This window comes from Astatotilapia calliptera, chromosome 4, assembly GCF_964374335.1.
Source record: "Astatotilapia calliptera chromosome 4, fAstCal68.1, whole genome shotgun sequence".
In the NCBI taxonomy this organism is placed as follows: Eukaryota; Metazoa; Chordata; class Actinopteri; order Cichliformes; family Cichlidae; genus Astatotilapia; species Astatotilapia calliptera.
Window position 1 is genome coordinate 14,342,087 of NC_137425.1, and position 22,405 is coordinate 14,364,491.

The following is a 22,405-nucleotide window of genomic DNA, read 5'->3' on the forward strand; positions in this document are numbered from 1 at the left end:
TCTTTGTCTGTGTCTGGTAGCCCGATAGTGCTGCGTTATGACCAGACCGCTCAAGACTGCGGCAAAGGGAAATCACTGCAGGACCTTAGAAGCAGTTTAGTTTTAGGTTGTGATGTCCTCTGCTGGTGTATCATCAGAAGTGCATCTTAAGGACATGGCTGCTGCTGTTGCTACAGTCTCATTAACAAATAATATGTAACTAATCACAAATAAGATTTATTGAAGCTTGTTAAATTTGTAACATTAATTTTTATTTCTTTTTTTCATTCTATTCAAGGGGGATCCAGCTTTTTTTTGTAGTTGCTCTGTGGTTAAATTTCCTAATATACCACCAGTATTAAGACAGATTTCCTCTAACACCTCATTCTTATTTATGAATCCCCTTCACGCTACCTTAATAAGCATATTTTTACGATTATACTCTTTCTTTTTTTCTTTCCTGCCCTCTGTTTCCTCTTTTCCCATCCTCCCAGGTCGAGACCCAAGCAGCGGTGCAGACATTTGCCAGCCCAACATTCAGTTCTTTCCTGGACATGCTCCTGTGCTGTTTAGTATTTCTGGCTCTTTCATTGGCCTGTTTCCTTCAACCGCTTGTTACCCAGCAGAACCCATCCACACCAGCACTCATTCTCACAGCTGTAGCCACAATTTTGGAGGTCCTGGCTCTGCTGATTGCCATACGGTGAGATACTGAATGCAGGAGAGGCTCAAGCCAGTCAGACATTATCAGAAAGTCTTGAACATATTTTATTAAATTAGGAGTGCAATACAAAGAATAGAATAGATTTATATTCCCTGTTAATAAAAACCAAAACTTTGAGCAGCTCTAGGCGGGGCAGCAGTATAAAAATAGACAAGAAATATGGAAATGAACAGATAAACACAGTGAGATAGTATATACAGAAATAATAGTGCAACATGATAGTAGTCGTATGGTACTGTAAGCACACCCTACCACCCTCACCAGCTGTTGTAGTCCTCACCACACTTGTTGACTGATAGAAGTTTGGCCATTAGGGGATGAGAGAGGTGAGTATGCTCTAAGATCCCAACAGACTAACGCCTCTTATGGGCCTTCCCGACTTGGCAGGAGAGGTGTGTGGTCCAGGTGAGGGCAGCCTAGATGTGCACACATCATCTCTACTTCTTTCTCAAGTATGTTGAGAGAAGAATTCTTGGTACGCTTGGATTTTCTGTAATACCTTATCATTGGGGCATTATAGGTTGTTGGCCCTGCGTGAGACTGGTGGCCTGTCAGTGCTGTACCCTACCTCTTTACCCCTTGACCCTGATAAGGATAAGTGGAGGAGAATGGATGGATGGTCCTTATCATTTCCTTGTTCTTTTTAAGAGGGAAGAGATAGTAGAGACAGTGGTACTCTTATCTTCAAGCTGTGTACAACCCATCTGAGGGCTAAGTCCCAAGCTGATTTTTGGAACTTTTAATCAGAGGCTAGAGGAACTGTCTAACGCAAGAATTGAGTGGGTGCTTTGCTCACCTCAAAGTATATTTAAAAGATGACCAGGAGGAGAGACAGAAGAAAAAAATGTTGGCATGGTTAATATTGGACTTACAGGTAAAATCTGTGCAGAAAGAAAATGTATAGACCCTAAAACAAAAAGAGAGAGGAAATGTTTCCATCTATATCATATATAAATCAGCCCTTTAATAATTATATCTGCAGCCAGTTTATTAATCAAACTGGGATCACATGAGAACACATAAAACTATAAAATCTCTCACATGTCATCTGTATCAGTCATCATTTTCTGGGTTTCTTTTCTCTCCAGGATGGCTTTTTATCTGGACAGTGTGCTGACCTGCACTCGAGTGCTGATGACGGCCATGTCAGGCTGGATAGCACGCCACTTTATAGGAGCTGTCCTGGTGTCCCTGCCTGCTGTGGCAGTATTCTCCCATGTCGCTTGTGACATGCATCACTCCATTCAGGTGAACTAAAATTTCATGTTTATTTTATGCTTTTAAAAAGGGATCTTTAGAGTATTAAATACTGCTACTGTTGTTTGATCAAGTTCTGCTTGTCTTACTTCATCGTTAATTATGTCTTTAACTGCTGTATGCAGTATGTAAGAAGTATTGTAGTTAGTATTGTTTACAGTATGATCTACACCTTTTTGACTGATATTGTGTTCTGTCTCTTGTTTTCCTAGTTTACCATGTTCATCTGCTGTGCTGTCATCATAGCTATTATTCAGTATTGTAACTTCTGCCAGCTCAGCTACTGGATGCGCTCAACACTAGCAACACTGGTGGGACTGGCACTGCTGGCTTTGCTCTTCAGCTCCCCCTGCAGGTATGAGATGCATTTATTTTACTGCGGAGACGTCAATAAAAGGAAGTAATAGTTTTGCTCTTTACAACCCATGCAGTATTTTTTGGAATGGTCATTTGGTCAGTTCACTTAATTATAAAGGATAATGTGATGATGAAAATTTCAAGGAGGGAGGTCCATTCAGTCAGCTTTTGTTTATTTCTCATTCATAATCCATAGAAACACATACATCTCACTTGCACTTAACAATCTTGGTCTCTTCGATAATAAGCTCATGGCGTCATTATACGCTACATGAAGTTTCCGTAAACTTGCTTTCCTGGAATTCACCTACAGATGTGCCTTAAAGTCTGTACATGCATTAAATTTACATAAGAGGATGTTCACTTGTGCATACATCATCAGACATTCCCTATAAATGTCATTGTCTGTCATTTGATCTTTAATAAGATATCCAACATACCTGACCTTGTATTATCTGATGGTTTAAACTCTGGAAATCTTTGGTGTTTGCCCTCTTTGGTTTACAAATCATGACAGTACGCTTGCAGGCATTACATCTGATGTCATGTTCCACAACATAACATAACATGTGAAGGAGCTGCTCTAGGCCAGCACCACTAGGACTAAAGAGCACAAGACCATCTCCATAGATAATATGATTGACTAGCAAATTGCCAACCCTGCACCCAGTTTTTACAGTCATCATCACAAAGATTAAACAAACTGGGACAACATTTTTCTTTGCCTAACTCGATTGCTCACTGCAAATGGGGCTGAAATGGTGTCTTTCAACATCTGGTTGCCACTTCAATAAACTCTCACATTGTATTTAGCACCCTTCTTTAACTCAACTTGCAAAATAGGGTGTGAGCGCAATCCCCAAATAGTTGCCACAAGAAGAATTTGTTAGTTTTACAGTGATTTACAAAAGTCGTGCTGTTTTCTAAATGTGGTCAGGTTCATTTCGATATCAAGCGCAAAAATTAAATATCGATGCAATTAACAGTAAACTGTGTGTCTTAAACATTAGTAAATCGGTTTGCATGTTTGATTTAAATGTTCTCCTCCCTATATTTTGCACCCTGAAAAATGAACTCTTGGAAATACATACATAACAGGGTCAGTCGCAAAAATCTCTGCCTCAAAACTTGTGAGGCATCAATGACAAACATAAAAACTAATGAATTCTTTCCTCTTTACAGTTGCGTGCCATTTCATGCTATGAACAAGTATAATGTCCGTGAATTGAAATCATTTTTGATGTTCTTATTTCATGAATTAATGTTGCTTCTGCTTTTTCTCTTTCAGTGTCACTAAGAGTCTGTTTTTCTGGTAAGTATGATTATTGTTGATGTTTTGAAGTGCATTATTTCTCACTTCTCATTTCACATTAAAACTGGACAAAAAGCTTCAACTGAATGGGCTCGGTTATTATTCCAACCAAGCTCTTTAATCCATGTCAGCTTCCTGCCTACTTCCTACATTTGTCTCTCACTATCAAATAAAATTAAAGATAAAACAAGACAAAACACACTATGCCTTCAACAGATAGTGATAGTGAACTGAGATTGAATGGGTGAAATAAGGACACCAGCCAGACTCTAGGCTCTCTGCCACTGAGGTGCTCTGACTTTCTATTCTGAGCGATGGCAGTTTGATTTTGGTGAGATGCATTGAGTTTATAGCAAATGCTGCATTTGGTTATTTGTAATCGTAACAGCTGCACTATTTCTTAAAGTATTCTAAACTTTCCTTTCCCTCTTTCTTCTCTTTTTTCTCTTTCTTCTCTTTCTCAACCAGGTCTGATGGCCAGAACAACAGCAGCAGCAACAGCAACACCTCCATTGTCATGTCTGACAGCCCACTGGAACTTGACCCACAGACCCACCCACAGGACCTTCTCGGCCGTGAGGCCTGTGTGGCCTTTTTCCTCCTCCTTCTCTTGGTCTGGTTTCTTAACCGTGAATTTGAGGTCAGTTACCGTCTGCATTACCATGGCAATGTGGAAGCTGATCAACACCGCATCAAGATCCAGAACATGAGGGACCAGGCCGACTGGCTGCTACGCAATATCATTCCCATACATGTGGCCGAGCAGCTCAAGGTTACCCAGAGCTACTCCAAGAACCATGACAATGTGGGTGTAATATTTGCCAGTATTGTTAACTTTAGTGAATTTTATGAAGAAAGCTATGAAGGAGGTAAGGAGTGCTATCGTGTCCTCAACGAGCTGATTGGAGACTTTGATGAGCTCCTACGGAAGCCCGTCTTTGCTAATATAGAAAAGATCAAGACCATTGGTGCCACTTACATGGCGGCAGCAGGACTCAACGCTCAGCAGTGTGCAGATGCAGCACATCCTCACGCCCACCTCCGAGCTCTTTTTGAATTTGCCCTTGAAATGATGCGTGTGGTGGATGACTTTAACAAGAACATGTTAGGGTTTGGCTTTAAGCTTCGTATTGGATTTAATCACGGGCCTCTAACAGCAGGCGTAATTGGCACCACCAAGCTTCTTTATGATATCTGGGGCGACACGGTCAACATTGCCAGCCGCATGGATACCACAGGCGTGGAGTGTCGTGTCCAGGTCAGCGAAGAGAGTTACTGTGTTCTTAGCGGCATGGATTACGAGTTTGATTATCGCGGCACAGTTAATGTCAAGGGCAAAGGTCAGATGAAGACCTTCCTTTATCCTAAAAGCAGCGATAGTGGCCCGGTGCCTCAGTACCAGCTCTCAGTCTCTCCAGAGATCCGAGCACAGGTGGATGGCAGCATCGGGCGCTCACCCACTGACGAAATTGCAAGCATGGTCCCTGCAACCAGCACCACTGCAAGCAGTACTAATACTATGGTACCCAGTGCCAGCACTGGTTCCCCTAGTACGACAGGGCTTACTCACGTGAAAGAGGTAGATAGCCGTGAAAGACGTCCCACTGCAGAAACTTCTGCTGCCAGGCGATCAAAGTCTCACACTGGCCTGACATCTGTACATATAACCAATCTTGAAGGACCCCCTTCTTTGTCAGAAAACAAACAACTTATCATCTCAGCCCAGCAGGATACACCCCAAAGGTCAACAAATCCCCTGAAGGATATCAAGAAGGACAATTGCGAGGATGAAACTGGCGGTAATGTTGGCGAGTTAACCAGACTCTAGAAATCGTCAAGTGTGCCGCTTTCATCATCAATCCTCTACCCTTTAAGCTCTCATTCCTTCCAGCTGGCATGTGTAGAATCACTGTACATTTGGTCCTACTTCAGTTGGCGATGGAGGATGTGAAAAGACCCCAAGCTCTCGCCTCACCAGCCAAGAAGCAAGTTGTTTTTTTTGTGTGTGTTTGTGACAATATAGCCATTTTCACACATGCACTGCAGTACATAATTTTTACTAGACATTACCCAATTGAGCTGCATATAGGAGCACAAACATTTGATCAGACTTCAAATTGGCTTTCCACAGTAAGCTCCTTATAGCACAAAGTGTAGGCAATGTCCAGTTGGGCCTGTGTAAAGATAGAAAAGGCACTTATCCTGAGAATTCGTGGCAAAGGATGGACGTTATGTGTCCTGCTTCTTGCACATGCTAAGAAAGCAGCACCTTCATCTAAACCAAAAGGAGTATTTCCAGCAGCGTGAAGTGGACTATCACCTGCAGCATGTGAGAAGGGACAATTGTAGATGTTCTGGTGGGATACAGTGGGGCAAAAAAGTATTTAGTCAGCCACCGATTGTGCAAGTTCTCCCACTTAAAATGATGACAGAGGTCAGTAATTTGCACCAGAGGTACACTTCAACTGTGAGAGACAGAATGTGAAAAAAAAATCCAGGAATTCACATGGTAGGATTTGTAAAGAATTTATTCGTAAATTAGGGTGGAAAATAAGTATTTGGTCACCTCAAACAAGGAAAATCTCTGGCTCTCACAGACCTGTAACGTCTTCTGTAAGAAGCTTTTCTGTCCCCCACTCGTTACCTGTATGAATGGCACCTGTTTGAACTCATCATCTGTATAAAAGACACCTGTCCACAGCCTCAAACAGTCAGACTCCAAACTCCGCCATGGCCAAGACCAAAGAGCTTTCGAAGGACACCAGGAAAAGTATTGTAGACCTGCACCAGACTGGGAAGAGTGAATCTACAATAGGCAAGCAGCTTGGTGTGAAAAAATCAACTGTGGGAGCAATCATCAGAAAATGGAAGACATACAAGACCACTGATAATCTCCCTCGATCTGGGGCTCCACGCAAGATCTCATCCCGTGGGGTCAAAATGATCATGAGAACGGTGAGCAAAGATCCCAGAACCACACGGGGGGACCTGGTGAATGACCTGCAGAGAGCTGGGACCAAAGTAACAAAGGTCACCATCAGTAACACACTACAACGGCAGGGAATCAAATCCCGCAGTGCCAGACGTGTTCCGCTGCTGAAGCCAGTGCATGTCCAGGCCCGTCTGAAGTTTGCCAGAGAGCACATGGATGATACAGCAGAGGATTGGGAGAATGTCATGTGGTCAGATGAAACCAAAGTAGAACTTTTTGGTATAAAGTCAACTCGTCGTGTTTGGAGGAAGAAGAATACTGAGTTGCATCCCAAGAACACCATACCTACTGTGAAGCATGGGGGTGGAAACATCATGCTATGGGGCTGTTTTTCTGCCAAGGGGACAGGACGACTGATCAGTGTTAAGGACAGAATGAATGGGGCCATGTATCGTGAGATTTTGAGCCAAAACCTCCTTCCATCAGTGAGAACCTTGAAGATGAAACGAGGCTGGGTCTTCCAACATGACAATGATCCAAAACACACCGCCCGGGCAACAAAGGAGTGTCTCCGTAAGAAGCATTTGAAAGTCCTGGAGTGGCCTAGCCAGTCTCCAGACCTCAACCTCATAGAAAATCTGTGGTGGGAGTTGAAAGTCCGTGTTGCTCGGCGACAGCCCCAAAACATCACTGCTCTCGAGAAGATCTGCATGGAGGAATGGGCCAAAATACCAGCTACTGTGTGTGCAAACCTGGTAAAGACCTATAGTAAACGTTTGACCTCTGTTATTGCCAACAAAGGTTATGTTACAAAGTATTGAGTTGTATTTTTGTTATTGACCAAATACTTATTTTCCACCCTGATTTACGAATAAATTCTTTACAAATCCTACCATGTGGATTCATGGATTTTTTTTTTTCACATTCTGTCTCTCACAGTTGAAGTGTACCTCTGGTGCAAATTACTGACCTCTGTCATCGTTTTAAGTGGGGGAACTTGCACAATCGGTGGCTGACTAAATACTTTTTTGCCCCACTGTACATGTGTGAAAACGGCTCACAGTTGGCTGATGTTATCAAGAGTGGAGGGTGGACCACAAAGATGGTCTTAGGCAGTAACGCACAAGAAAAGGGAAAACGTGACAGCTGACTCTGGACCTTCTCTTGCCTGTCGCAGATCCCATTATCTGCCATTAACTTATTTGATTATCTTTAAACCTTTAATCTTGATTATTTCTTTCATATGTCTTTTTAAGTGCCTTTAGAGTAGAATATTATGTAGACTAAGCCTTTATAAATAAGGGAATAACAACATAAAGGGAAAATTGTAAATTAGAAAGCTTTTTGGGAAGAAAAGCTTTGCTTTTGTTACAGGTTTACTTTTTAAACTATGTTTTGCTATGATAGTTTTGCCTTTTATTAAAAAGAAAAGCAACAATGTGTAAAACATCACAATATGTGACAAGCGAAGGGCAAAATTATGTACGAGTAAAAAAAAAAATGCACCGCACTAAAATCCTGCAGAGCCTGTGTCCATGTTGTTCTTGAAAACCAGAAAACGCATCAGGAAAGGCACAACGGGAACAAATCGGTACAGGCTAAAGGCAGACGAGGCTGAGCTGTGAGTTGTTGAGTGAGTGTATTGCTCTTATGCAGTGTGTGTCTGTATAGTAAGATCACTTGGGCTTTAATAAGGGGAGGTGCCTATGAGTTACTCAAATGACTGAAACTGCAGGTTTACAAATAGAAACTTGTTTGCTGATGTGGCAGCTTTTTCTCTGGCCTCAGTTAAGATCTTTTCATTGCCTCAGCACTGAGGCATGATGGTCTAAACTGCATTTAATCAGCATGCTCGCAGCATCATAGGCTAACTGCTACTAGTGTTTGTGCCCTCTGCACATCCAGACTCTTGTAGGAGCTCAAACTATCTAACTGTGTTTAGTGAGTATTTTAATGGGTCCTACAAGATGCTGGCGTACCTATAGAGTGTCTTAAATTGTGTCTTAATTTCTTTTTTTTTTAGATGGATTAGAGAATAAAACTGCCTGGGTTAGCTATGGATTACACTGTGTGTTAGTTGATTGTGTTTTAGGACATGGATGATCAAAGTGGAATGTCACAATAAAAATGTGTTTAATAGTGTTAATTGTTACACAAAACTTGAACTTTCTATCTGAGGCGTCTTAATCTACTTTCTGTTATCTAAAGGACATTACTGGATGCAAACATCTGGACACTTTTACAGCTTCATACTTTCAGTGACATGAAAACTTTACATAACGGCATTGTAAATGCAAACGGCAGTGCACCAAAAGGTATTTCATAGAAGGGTCTCTGTGCTTTTCGCTTTCCCTTTAATTTTTTCTATCTATAATGTCAGAACAGTTTTCATCTCTCTTGCTGTTACATTTTCTTTCTTCTGCTGTTTAAAAAAAAAAGGATTGTGTGCTCAGACGTAAAAATGGTTTCACCAGTGCACCATTTCTTGACCTGAACTCAAGTAATAGAACAAGCGTTGCAAATAAAAATAATTCATCATCAAGTAATTTATGTAAGCTGCTGCAGCTAACAACACCTTAATAGTTAAATAGTTTGCTCGCATTGTTTTCTAAGTGTGGAGTTAGGGTAGCTTGTGCCTTTTAAATTTAAACATGTCATATTTTAAAGTTAGTTCTGTTGCTTTTCATTTCTCAAGACACTTAATATTGATCAAAATTTAAAATACTGACGCTTGTGCTTGAATCATTTAATTTGATAAAATATTGAAAGATGAGATTTCAGCAGTGCCTTTTCTTGACATGTATAAGTAAATATAAATATGCCAAATATGTGACATTATTTGGATTTATTGCGGATTTTAAATTCCTTTTTCTCTTTTATTTTATAATGTTATAATAATTTACTTATGCAGTTGGTTTAAATGTAACAACAATGGTTTAAAAGGGAAAATAACCTTCCTTTGCTTATGAGCACACAACCCTTAGCACCATTCCATTTTTTTTGGTTTTTTTACACTGTAATAAAGGGAATAACCATTACTGTTCATGGTTAAACACTTAATAGTGGTCATAATTCTTGAGTGTTGAGCTACCTTTTAAATGGAATTTTCCTTAATAATTTTGATAAGCCCTGTTGAATAAGCTGTTTGTTTGTTTTTTACTCTGAACAGGTGAAAATCTGAAAGGTGTGTTAACTCACACATTTGACATGCCTTCTTTTTCCCTTGTGTCACCGCAAACATGAGCGCATCTTTTGATTTGCTGTGATTTAATGAGATGTGAGTGGCATTCTGAATCAGCAGAATGGCACAAATATTAATGCCAAAGAGTGTCATTGCCATCTCTTGGATTTTCTCTTTTTGTTGTCTTCTTAATTTGCAGGTATTTTGTGCACACCTTGTAGTCATCATATACTAACTGGTAAAGGCGCTCATTTTTTAATGTGCGGTATGCCTTTATATTGTATAGTATCTGAGCATTTTCTAGAATTTATATAAGCGCATGTATTAGAATATTACTTGTCTTAAGAACTGGGTAATTTTAACAATGTTGGAATAATACTTGCATGTGTGTTTAAAAAAAATGTGTGCATTTGTAAAACTTTGTGATTGTGTGTATTTTGGAAGAGATGCTCCAATCCTAGCAGGAATGTGAACAGTGAGGCTTCAGTTGGTAGAGATTTAAGTTCCTTTTTAATCCAAACTAGCCAAATAAAACTGTGGAGACGTTGCAAGACCTCTCTGGTTGGTAGTATTGAAAAGTAGCCCGCTGTCGATCCCTCTAAGTTTTAAAGGGGGCCTATTATGCTCTTTTCTGGGTCATTATTTCGATTTTTGCACTCTAGTAAAGTAACTTTGGATGATTCACAGTTCTTTATCACCTTTACCCTACGCTATATGGACACATTACACCTACAAGAGCTGCTCAGCCATGTAAACTGATTTCATGAAGCTCCCAGTTTACAGTTTTTGTGCTGATGTTAATGCAAGAAGAGGTTTGGGACTCTGCAGTTACTGAGTCAGCAGTAGAAAGTGTCTGAAACCTGAACTTTGGGCTTAAAGTGAATTTTTTTTTCTTTTGTACATCAACCTCATTATTCAAAACTTTTTGGTTAGTGTGTCTGATATTGTAACATAAAACAATTATATATGAGAGAAAAGAAGAAAAGCATAATGGGTCCACTTCTATGAACTGTTGCTTTCTTTGGATATGTTTTTGTATATAGCACGCTAACAGGTGAAGTTAAATTTAATAATAAATAAAGTCAGTTGCTGGGAAATGTTGTCCTAATGAATTTATAGCCTGTATACTACCAGTGATAGATTGAAACAATAGACGTACATGGTACAAGTTTTTGTTTGTTTGTTTTTTACTTTACACTTACCCTCAAATGTATTTCATAAGCAAACTGTGTACTTTCTAGTCCAATGCATTTAACTGAGTGCAGCTTTTTAATTATATTTCTTAACTGATTATGCTATCCACCAATACAGGCAGCTACAAGATTTCATGCAACTTAAACATTGGTGCATCGATACACATTTATAACAAAGACATAAGCTCGACTGTGTGCTTGGTTAGTACTTCATTGTAGTTTTCTGTTTTCTAGTTAGTTTATATATATATATATATATACACACACTCATACTCTGAAAGGTGCTTCTTCCCAAAAATTAATCATCTACTTTCACACTTCACAGAGAATCTTCACTTGATTTTTATATAAGTAAGTAGACATAAGTTTGATGGGATAATATGTAAGTTTTTAAAACCTTTCCTGTAAGCACCAATAGTCACATACTGGTTTATCATAGCTTGTGTACTTGATAGTGTATTCGCTAAAAGTAAAGGCTGCTTTATCTGTTTCTATATAACAGTGTATAGCATTGACTCGCGTTTTAGCCTGCGAAATACAAAAAAAGTTCCATTTCAGGTAGCGACTGTTGGGTGTTTGAAAAGTTTGAAACAGGTAGCTCGTTTTTTCTGTGTAATCCACCCCTAGAGGCAACTTCTCGTACGTCCACATGACGCACGGTGGGGACACAGGTTTACGTCAGGGCGTCAGCGCGCCTCCCCCCTCCCCCCACAGTCTAGCTGGGAAGAAAAAAAAAACTTTTTTGTATCGGAGGAATCAACAGCCGCCATCTTGACGCGGCTCATAGTCTGGATTTCGGGGGGAGCATTAAATTAAAAAACCGATCGGAGCCACACGGAGCGGACTCAAACGGCTTTTTTCGTGCAGAAAATCGAAGCGTGAGCTCTTCCGATTAGAAATAATGCAAATATGTGAGGGCTAAGTGGGGTTTTGTCGTCTCGAAAGCCCTCTGTATATTTGATTTCCCTTTTAGAGAGCGCCGCTTCTCGCCGTATCGCCGTCCCGAGACGCTTTATTTATCGGGAGACAGCGACCAGAAAAATAATCCGTCTCATAGAAAATATTTTTCGAATTTTGATCTTTTTATTTAAGCCAAAAACGGAATTTATGGCTGCTCGTTTCGACTGCGAAAAAAATGATTCTGTGCGGACGTGAAATCGGCGATCTGCGGAGAAAGGGATTCGCTTATGCTTCGTGCCATATTTTATGATTGATTTTTATTTATTTTTCTCGGACTGAAATAATTTTTGGACGTGATTATTGAGGATAATTATGTGGGTGTTGGGTGTTGGATTATCATGGGGTGATCTTAGGTGGCGAAGCGTGGCGCTGTTGCCTATCTTTTGAAATCCTTTTTCTCCAGGCGGCGTTTCGCCAGTCTGCCAGTCAAAGAAAAGGAGGAAAAAACTGTTAAATTGCTCCTTGGCGCCTAACAATACAAGTGACCAGCGACTGCAAACCGGGGGGCGAAGATTTGGACTGATTTCTACTTTTATTCGTCGGTGTCTTTAAGCGCTTGTAATATTTGCCGACGAGGATGGCTGACAATCTTATGGATGTGGGACCCCCCACTGCAAAGCGACCCAAGATCAATTCACCTCCCTCAGGATCAGATGGCCCAGGTAAGGACAGGGCATTGTTTTTAGTGTACCTGTTGTGACGAAGGTGTAGTAGTAGTAATAGTAGTAATCACAGTTTTCAAGCTACACTGTGCACAGTTTGTGCCCCTCAACAGAAGTGAACGCATCATCTATGTACAGGAAAGCGGTCACTTGAGCGGACTGCAACTTTTCACAGGAAAACAGCACATGGTGATGTTATAGGAATAGTTTGCTTTAATCTATAGATCACAAAATAATGGCTGTAAAAGACAAATGGCGTAAAAGGGGCTCAAGCTCAATGCATTTCCATCACACGAGGTTTTCAGCTGCTCAACAGGCAGAATTTGCTCCCAACTTTTCAACCTTTGTTGGGATAAATGTTAAATGCCTAAATTGTGTTTTATCATCATAATATATCTTAAGATAAGGAAAACTACAGGGCTCTGGCAGCACTGATGAAAATGCTGCCTCGGTGTCTGGAGTTGAATCGCACTTTGTGTCGTGCTCCTTGACACTGGAGCCGTGCAGATTCGTGACAGCACAAGCTGTTGATAAACCTGCTGTTTGACTGAGTGATAGTCGGACTGCCAGTGAAAGATCAGGTCTTCCTCACATGCTGAAATAGGTTTTTTGCTTTAAGTTAGTTTAGAACACGAACTGGACAGCAAACTTTTCTGCTGTTTTTTCTTCTTCAGGGAAGCATATTTGCATATCCTTTCCTGTTGTAAAAAGCTATCATGGGGAAGTCTGAGGCGTTTAGAGGGTAGCCCAATGGTCTGCCTGTTAAGCGGTGAAACCTGAAGAGCAACTTTGCTGATCCTACTCGAGAAAGGACTTTCGAATAAGACGGAAGGACTTTTTTTCTTTCCTTTACACGGCATGCCTCCTCCTTACAGGTTATGTCACCCTGTGATTTGTGTTTGTGGTTAGGAAAAGAAAACATAACAGTCTATTGGCTTGTTTGATATGATGAGCTTACTTTTTATTTTTGTCCCATTAAAATAAGAAACGAACGCATGACTATAGTAACAATGCAAGGATTGCTTCGCAATTACATGGGGACTTTTTAAACTTGAGGACATCCTTTCTTATTATGTCTCTTTAAGGTACACCTCAAATAGTCCAGTTGTATTGAAAAATACACTTTTGAATCAGAGCTGTGGAAAAGTAATATGCACTATTTTCACTTTGCTGAAAAGCTACTGCTGCAGAAGTACTCTGTATATACTTTCCATCTGTATACAGTGTAGTTGTCTACCAATTTAAGCCTTGATGACGTTAAGGGTTTACTCGTTGTAAGCATCAAAAAAGCATGTAGGGTCTTATTTCAGTGAAGACTTGCATTTCATTGCTGGGTTTGCATTAGTTAATCGATTCCTAATAAGATTCCTAGGTAATGCTAAGAATCTTAATCTTCAGGTGGCTTATTAAGCTGAAGCATCAATTTTCAGGAATATGTTGAGCTGTCAAACTTAGAATGGTGAAATGAGCTGCTCATATATTAAAATGCATGGCACTAAGGTGCTACCAAAGATGTGAAGGGGAAAGAACACAGCATGTTGTGGAGATAAGCAAAAAGAAAACCACCAAAAAATACACTGAGCAGAAATTGGGTGTAGCTTAAGGGGAGTGATAAAACACAGTCGGGGTTAATGTAAAAACTAATCTCCAGGTCGCCTACCCAGAAGGGTAGCGGGAACCTTCAGATGTTTCTAAATCTCCCTGTGGGAAGCACTTAAGTAGAGAATCTCTTTAAGTTTGAAATGCAATTTTTTTTTGGGAATGCTCAATAAGGTTTAAACCCATGTAGGTCACCCACCCAGAAAGGTGACCGAAACATTCGCTGGGCAATAAAGCAGCCCTACCTGGGGCTTCTTCCTCCTCCACTGCAGTTGGAAACTATCTGTTTTAGTTGATGTTCACACAAAATGTATGTTTTTAATAAGCCATTGTAGGATGTTTAGTGTTTTCCACAGGAGCAGTAGAGATGCAGGTAGATGGTTGCGCACCCATGTTTTCTTTAAAGAATTATTAAATGTTATGTTTCAAGAGGTGTCCCTTTGCATGTTTAAGTGGGGCTATATGTTAAAAATAAACAGGGCAATAATGAGCTGCATCTTTCGGATATTTCTGTTCTGCTGGTTGGATTCAGCATAAAGATTTTGCTCAGCAGCCACCGGGGGTTTGTTGCAGGAGCGCATCAAGCATATTTCCACACTCTTTGGGTTCTGCTTAGGGTGGACACCCCTCCCCCTGACCAGGAGGACCACTGCAGCAGTGCTAAACAGCTAACCCTCATATTTCCCTGGTTTAAAGGGAAACATGAGGGTTAGCGGTGTAGCAGGCACACAACTTTTAAATTAAGAGCAAGGCGATCGTCCACTAGTAAATCAATAGAGGAGCGTGTCACTCGTGGTGCAACACTCATTTTCTCTCGGAGACCTCCTCTAGTTTAAATTGTGGCATGCTCGAGGGATAAAGACCAACTGTAAAAAAACGATTGTTCTGTTGCTCGTCAAATAAACGGAATTCATATTAATTCCAAAGTAAATTGTGTGAATGCAGTCCATTCAAATTTCAACGCTAATTACTGACTGATCATTTAAATATTGTGGGGCTTCAGCGTGTTTGTCCAAATCATCCTGACTGTTATTTACACATTATATTGCCGACTGAGTCACCTTGGTAACTATTATTAGTAGTTGGGCCGATAGGAACGACATCACCCTATGCCACATCAAGCCAACTGTGTACAGAGCTGATGTTCACAGGCACAAATTAACAAAAACATCAAATACTGCTAATGTGTGACTTTTTTGTTTTTGTTTTTGTTTTTTCCCCCATGGTGCACTACTCTCTTGTCAGTATGTGCCTGTGGCTTCAGGCCAGTGTCGCTTGTTTTCATTTGTATGACTGAGTGGGCGTGTCAGCACCACAGGCAGTAGCAGCCATCTTCAATCCTACCGCTCACCTAACGGGTTTCTCTCTTCCTCTTTCTGGCCTCGGTGTCTAGGAGACTACCAACTCCTGGGTGTATTGGTAGTGTTCAAGAGTGCTAAAATGTGCTTTTCACCAACCTCTGGATGTGCTGGCTGATGTCTCGTGTGGCGTAATTGGTGGAGATGAGAAGCAGGTGTGGCACTGGATCGCTAAAATCCTCTGAGAAAGTATTTTCAGCAGTTTAATTCATTCAGTTCCTTGCCCCAAAATTAATAAAAAAATTTATATTTTGTGATCTTAGATCGTTTTGCCCAGAAATTTTCTTGTCCATTTCTCTAAATGGTTGCGGTTTTTATAAACACACGGCCGCAAATGATTGCAGCCCCAGCTTTACATGTTTCGTGGGCAGCTAATTTTGAACATCTTGAAATCATCATAGTTCTTATAAAACACCATATTAAAATTTTTACAGTTGCAGTGCCACTCAAATGAGTGGAAAACAGCCCACTCGCACGTTTTCTCTTCACATACAACAGTACGTTTCCTATATTTCTTTGTTTCATCAGTTCAGAGGTTTTCTTTGATCATCATACCTAATTAAAAGGGAGCAGATTGTCATATTGGTCTTTTAAACAAGATTTAAATGTATAATTAACATAATAAAAATAATTGGTACAGAATACATTAACAACACACAAACAGTGTTTTGTCAGAGGTCATACAAGATGTTAGTAAGTATCGTGCTCTCACTATGTACCTATAATTTTTATACAAAAAACTTTGGCGTATATTCAAATAGAAATCTTTTAGAAACAAGTTCTGTCACTCTGCAGCCATGTTGGTAACACCTTGGGGCAGTTATTTAGAAATAATAAGAATAAGCCTCTAGGTGTTGTGTGCCATGGGTTTTATGATAACAATGTTACAAAGGAAATGGCAAGAATAAGCAGCCGAATGAACCCATTGTATGTTCTTTGGCCAGTTTTTTGAGTGTGTGCAGTAAATAATTTTTCCCATACACCCCTGTTAAGGTCTTCCCTTTGCATTGCTCACACTCTAAAGCCCCTTTTCCGTTAGTACCTACTCAGATTGACTCGGATCGGCCGGTTTTCCATTATGATCTAGTACTACCTAACCACATGCGTGGTTGTCGTCATTGCAAAGTGTTCGAGCGTACTGCGCCATAATTAATATGCGACATGAACGCTACAAAAAAGGTGGACGTTGAGGCAAGAATATACCTGCAGCTCGGTCTGTGGTGGGTTTTTTTTTTTTTTCCTTCTTGGTACATATTTCCCTCGTTGCCGGGTTTCAAAATTGGCAGTTTTAACTTTCGTGAACTTAGATACTGAGTAGACTCTAATGGAGAAGGGCCCTTGTCCACTAGTAACTACTTGGGTTGACTTGGCACAGCTTGAATTATTTTTTAGGATTTTCCATTAGGTGATGGTACCAGATACTTTTGTAGTGCCTACTCAGCTGGAGTTCCAAGTGATCTGAAAATTTTATGTCAACAGACTGCATACCACGGATTGGCAGAGGTGCCATTTGATGAGTCTTGAGAGTGTCTCCTTCACGGAAATCAAAACCGCCATTTTTAAAAACCCAGAAACGAGCACAAAAAATACTGACAAAAAGCCGAGCAGCAGGTACACCATTACTTCAACATTCTGCTTTATTGTGGCGTTTGTTTGTTTGTTTGTTTTTGTTCTTTTGTGCCTGTCCCGTTTGGCTCTTTTGCCATCAGAATTGTTGTCTAAAGGCAAAGAAAGATGCCCAACGGATTTACTTTACCAAATTGACCATCCCAGCCTTGCCATAATGGTCCATTTGATTCACCTTTTATTGTTTATTTTATTTTCACTTACTGAATATGGGACAGACTTGACTGGGGGAAAGAAGGGGAGAAAGAAAGAGGGAAAGAGAAACAGCTGAGAAGAGGGACGGGGGAGAAGGGCAAAAACCAAAAACCAACAGAATGAGCAGAAAAATAAAAAAAAAAGGAAAAAAAAATGCATATATCAATCACCTGGGTCACCTGCTGAGAAAGAAAAAAGAAAACAAGCAGAAGAGAACAAGAGTAATAGAATAAACAACATCACAATGATATATGGGAATATGACAGTAAATATTAAATATTAAACATTATTGTGCAGCACATAAGATCAACAGAACACAGTGTGCTTTGAGGTAGGAGCCAAAAAGGGTGTAGTTTGTGGGTGTGATCACCCGTGTGTACACCTGTGAGCATGGACGCGTTTGTTTTTTGTTTTTTTAAAAGGTTCCTTCATGTAATGATCTGCTAGAGGGTGTGGGGGGGCCACAGCCCCGTCCTCCAGGGCATGAAGCAGGTATGGAGGAGATCAAAACTCCAGACATCCAGAGGCCCCCAGAACACAAGAGACCAAGGAAGACCAACAGAGGGGCAGCCGCGCCACTGTCCCAGAAAGAGCTGAGGAGAGTCCCAGATGAGGGCTCACTCAGCAGCCGCGGAGCAGAAGCCAGGGGGAGTTGCAGTGACGCGCCCGTGAGGTCCGCCGGCAGCCAGCCGTGCCTGAGTGACCGAGCCCCAGGCCGAGAGGCCAGGGGCACCCCACCTCCGAAGTGGCCCGAGCAAGCCCCAGGCTCCAGGCCCCGATAAGCGGCCGCCAAGGAGTGAGCCGGTGTGTACCTGGACGCCCACCCCCGGACACAAAGAACCACCAACGCACCGATGTCTGAGGGAGTCCGCCACTGGCAGGGGAAGTGGTGGTAGGGGGAGATATTGTGGCGTTTGTGTCACATACAGATAACGTCACGGGACTTTCGGCTGTGTTGCTATAATGACCCCATGGACATTAGGTGGTAAATGATTGTAATGGAAAACAACCAATACCGGTTTGAGTTTTGTCCAACCTCCTCGCTTTGAGCCAAGTAGGAACTAGTAGACAAAGGCTATATGTGGGATGTCCAAGGCAGCAAGCTGAACTGAACAATGGGCTTTGGCTAAAATTTTCATTTTATTTTATTTTGTTTTATTTTTTAGTCAATGTGTGTGAAGAAGGCAAAATTGCTCCATTTTCCTCATTTATAAAGTCTTGATTTCATTGTTGGTTTATGTCATTTTTTTATTTTATTTTATGTTTGTATTTATTTTTAAAGAGCTGTAGTGGCTTCATAGTGTAGTGGTTTACACAATTCCCTAACATCCGTCATTCAATTCTGCGAGGAGAGACGGATCCCTTTGCAAAAGGCATCCAACGCTACCCGCTGTGGTGACACCTTGTATTATCTTTTAGTAGCTTTTTTATTAAGGCAGTATTCGCATGTTGTGGTTGCCAGTGCCGCAGCATACACGATACATTTGTCGTCAAACTTGGTGCACTCCAAAGTTTCCTCCCTTTCAGGAGGTTACCTACCTTAAAGGAGGAACTATAGGAAAAGCAGCTTTTCATATCAATGGTCACTAAGTCATAAAAACTGCATTTAGCGAATTATCTGATAATAGAGAAAATTGATAAATGCCAGATAAAAAGTTTGGTAACTGAATAAAAATAAATCTAGAACCTCCTGCAGTTTATACTTCCACTCCACATGTGCAGTTTCACAACGCAACTTTAATTTACAACAAGTCCAACAAAATTGAGGCCTCTCATCAGAGTGTTTGAACAAATGCCATGCTAATTGATGGTGTATGGACAAAGAACAAAGCACAAACGCAGGTCGGTTCCTGCCACAGAACATTGGCTGAAAAGGCACGCAGTGATTGCTGCTACAGTTTAAGTTACCGCAAGAAACTTGTTAACTTGTTGGCGAACTTGGGTTCTAATTCACTCACATGTTGCCTGCATATCTAGATTAGATTAGATTAGGTTAGATAGAACTTTATTAATCCCTCGGGTGGGTTCCTCTGGGAAATTCGATTTCCAAAAAAAAGCACAGCACCGACAGAAGTTACAGAGTTACAGAATATTTTATATATATACACACACACACACACACACACACACACATATATAAATACAGAGACAATATAAATAAAATATACGAAGGGGATAAAAAGAATAAATAAATACAAGTGAATTGCACATTTCAAGTATTGAGGTCTATTTGCACCATTGACTATTTACAAAAGTGTTGCACAAAAGGTATTTCACAGTGAGGTGAAGAGGCACTACAGCTTAGTTGTTCCCCCCTCCTTTGTCCTCCTGTTTCCCCTCCCTCTCCCCTCTAGAGAGGAGTTAAACAGTTTGATAGCGTGTGGGACAAAGGAGTTTTTAAGTCTGTTAGTTCTTGTCTTTGGGAGAAATATCTATAGCTGATATAGCTCTGCTGTTTATCCAGCGTTAGAAAGACGCCCCATATCCACATTATCATGTTGTTGTTTGACTGCTTTTTGCAGCGTGGCGTTCTTTTCGTGCTGATGTCTTTTTACTGTCTCACATTTTCATTTTTTTCAGAAAAGTCGTCTTTCCTTGTTTCGGCCTTACATGCGTTAGGCACATAACCATGTTGGCTTGGAGTGATTGTGTAGATAACAGCTGAACACATTTTACAGTCTTTACTTCACCCCCTCTGCAATTAAAACAACAATCTTGTGACTTTACTGATTTTGGAAATTATTGCACTTAAATGAAAGGGGGACAAATGCCCACACAGCTTTGAGCCATCTAACGCGAGCTTGCCTGTGATTACCTGTTTTCCAGAAATTGTAATCTCTTCGCAAGAACTAATGACACTGTCTGTATGTCCTGATTTCTAATAAGCATTTCTATTGTGCTATATTCCTTTTTTGATGAGAGGGGACGCTTCAGATCCAGCTCAATTTCTACAACAGATGCTGGAACCATCTTAGCTGGATGCAGCTGCTGTTTATATGACCCAACACATTGGTATAAGTCAAATTTGTTAAGTTTGCAATTAAAACCGTTTTTGGCTATTTTCTCTTTTTCATAAAATGAAGCTGCCAGTAGGGCAGGGCAGTATGACCAAAAATATTTATCACGATATATATTTGAAAATTTGCGATAACGATATAACTGACGATATAATTGACGTGAGAGAAAAAATACTTTACAACTCCACAACTTTATTACTGCAAAAAAACCCATCAATGTATTTTCACTTAAACAAACAGCTGTTTTTTATGTGCATTAAAGCTAAATAAAAATTTAACAGTGAAAATGCTAATTCCTTGCTGACCGTTTAACCAAAAGGCATTTCCAGTGGAATTTGGCCGACATATCCTGAGCATAACCATGTATAATATCCACAAAACTTAAAAAGAGGTTACACACACACACACACACACACACACACACACACACAATATGGTAATACAGTGGGGCAAAAAAGTATTTAGTCAGCCACCGATTGTGCAAGTTCCCCCATCTAAAATGATGACAGAGGTCAGTAATTTGCACCAGAGGTACACTTCAACTGTGAGAGACAGAATGTGAAAAAAAAATCCATGAATCCACATGGTAGGATTTGTAAAGAATTTATTTGTAAATTAGGGTGGAAAATAAGTATTTGGTCAATAACAAAAATACAACTCAATACTTTGTAACATAACCTTTGTTGGCAATAACAGAGGTCAAACGTTTACTATAGGTCTTTACCAGGTTTGCACACACAGTAGCTGGTATTTTGGCCCATTCCTCCATGCAGATCTTCTCGAGAGCAGTGATGTTTTGGGGCTGTCGCCGAGCAACACGGACTTTCATCTCCCGCCTCAGATTTTCTATGGGGTTGAGGTCTGGAGACTGGCTAGGCCACTCCAGGACTTTCAAATGCTTCTTACGGAGCCACTCCTTTGTTGCCCGGGCGGTGTGTTTTGGATCATTGTCATGTTGGAAGACCCAGCCTCGTTTCATCTTCAAAGTTCTCACTGATGGAAGGAGGTTTTGGCTCAAAATCTCACGATACATGGCCCCATTCATTCTGTCCTTAACACGGATCAGTCGTCCTGTCCCCTTGGCAGAAAAACAGCCCCATAGCATGATGTTTCCACCCCCATGCTTCACAGTAGGTATGGTGTTCTTGGGATGCAACTCAGTATTCTTCTTCCTCCAAACACGACGAGTTGAGTTTATACCAAAAAGTTCTACTTTGGTTTCATCTGACCACATGACATTCTCCCAATCCTCTGCTGTATCATCCATGTGCTCTCTGGCAAACTTCAGACGGGCCTGGACATGCACTGGCTTCAGCAGCGGAACACGTCTGGCACTGCGGGATTTGATTCCCTGCCGTTGTAGTGTGTTACTGATGGTGACCTTTGTTACTTTGGTCCCAGCTCTCTGCAGGTCATTCACCAGGTCCCCCCGTGTGGTTCTGGGATCTTTGCTCACCGTTCTCATGATCATTTTGACCCCACGGGATGAGATCTTGCGTGGAGCCCCAGATCGAGGGAGATTATCAGTGGTCTTGTATGTCTTCCATTTTCTGATGATTGCTCCCACAGTTGATTTTTTTCACACCAAGCTGCTTGCCTATTGTAGATTCACTTTTCCCAGTCTGGTGCAGGTCTACAATACTTTTCCTGGTGTCCTTCGAAAGCTCTTTGGTCTTCGCCATGGCGGAGTTTGGAGTCTGACTGTTTGAGGCTGTGGACAGGTGTCTTTTATACAGATGATGGGTTCAAAACAGGTGCCATTCATACAGGTAACGAGTGGGGGACAGAAAAGCTTCTTACAGAAGACGTTACAGGTCTGTGAGAGCTAGAGATTTTCCTTGTTTGAGGTGACCAAATACTTATTTTCTACCCTGATTTACGAATAAATTCTTTACAAATCCTACCATGTGGATTCATGGATTTTTTTTTTCACATTCTGTCTCTCACAGTTGAAGTGTACCTCTGGTGCAAATTACTGACCTCTGTCATCATTTTAAGTGGGGGAACTTGCACAATCGGTGGCTGACTAAATACTTTTTTGCCCCACTGTATT

At 40.9% G+C, this 22,405-nt stretch overlaps 2 protein-coding genes across 3 annotated transcripts in view; both read left to right on the forward strand.

The window, feature by feature from the left end:
• adcy9b (adenylate cyclase 9b) overlaps positions 1–10,839 on the forward strand; it is a 44,963-nt gene extending 34,124 nt beyond the window's left edge. The window contains exons 6-10 of the mRNA XM_026164962.2: positions 474–682; positions 1,792–1,951; positions 2,173–2,315; positions 3,606–3,629; positions 4,098–10,839. Coding sequence (XP_026020747.2) covers positions 474–682; positions 1,792–1,951; positions 2,173–2,315; positions 3,606–3,629; positions 4,098–5,457 — 1,896 coding nt within the window. The 3' untranslated portion in view covers positions 5,458–10,839. The remainder of the gene's footprint in view (positions 1–473; positions 683–1,791; positions 1,952–2,172; positions 2,316–3,605; positions 3,630–4,097) is intronic.
• An 846-nt stretch (positions 10,840–11,685) lies between these two features.
• The window catches only part of crebbpb (CREB binding lysine acetyltransferase b), a 44,384-nt gene continuing 33,664 nt past the window's right edge, over positions 11,686–22,405 (forward strand). For both annotated transcript variants that reach the window (XM_080300887.1, XM_026164963.2), the window contains exon 1: positions 11,686–12,557. In XM_080300887.1, the coding sequence (XP_080157013.1) occupies positions 12,473–12,557 (85 nt within the window). In that variant the 5' untranslated portion in view covers positions 11,686–12,472. The remainder of the gene's footprint in view (positions 12,558–22,405) is intronic.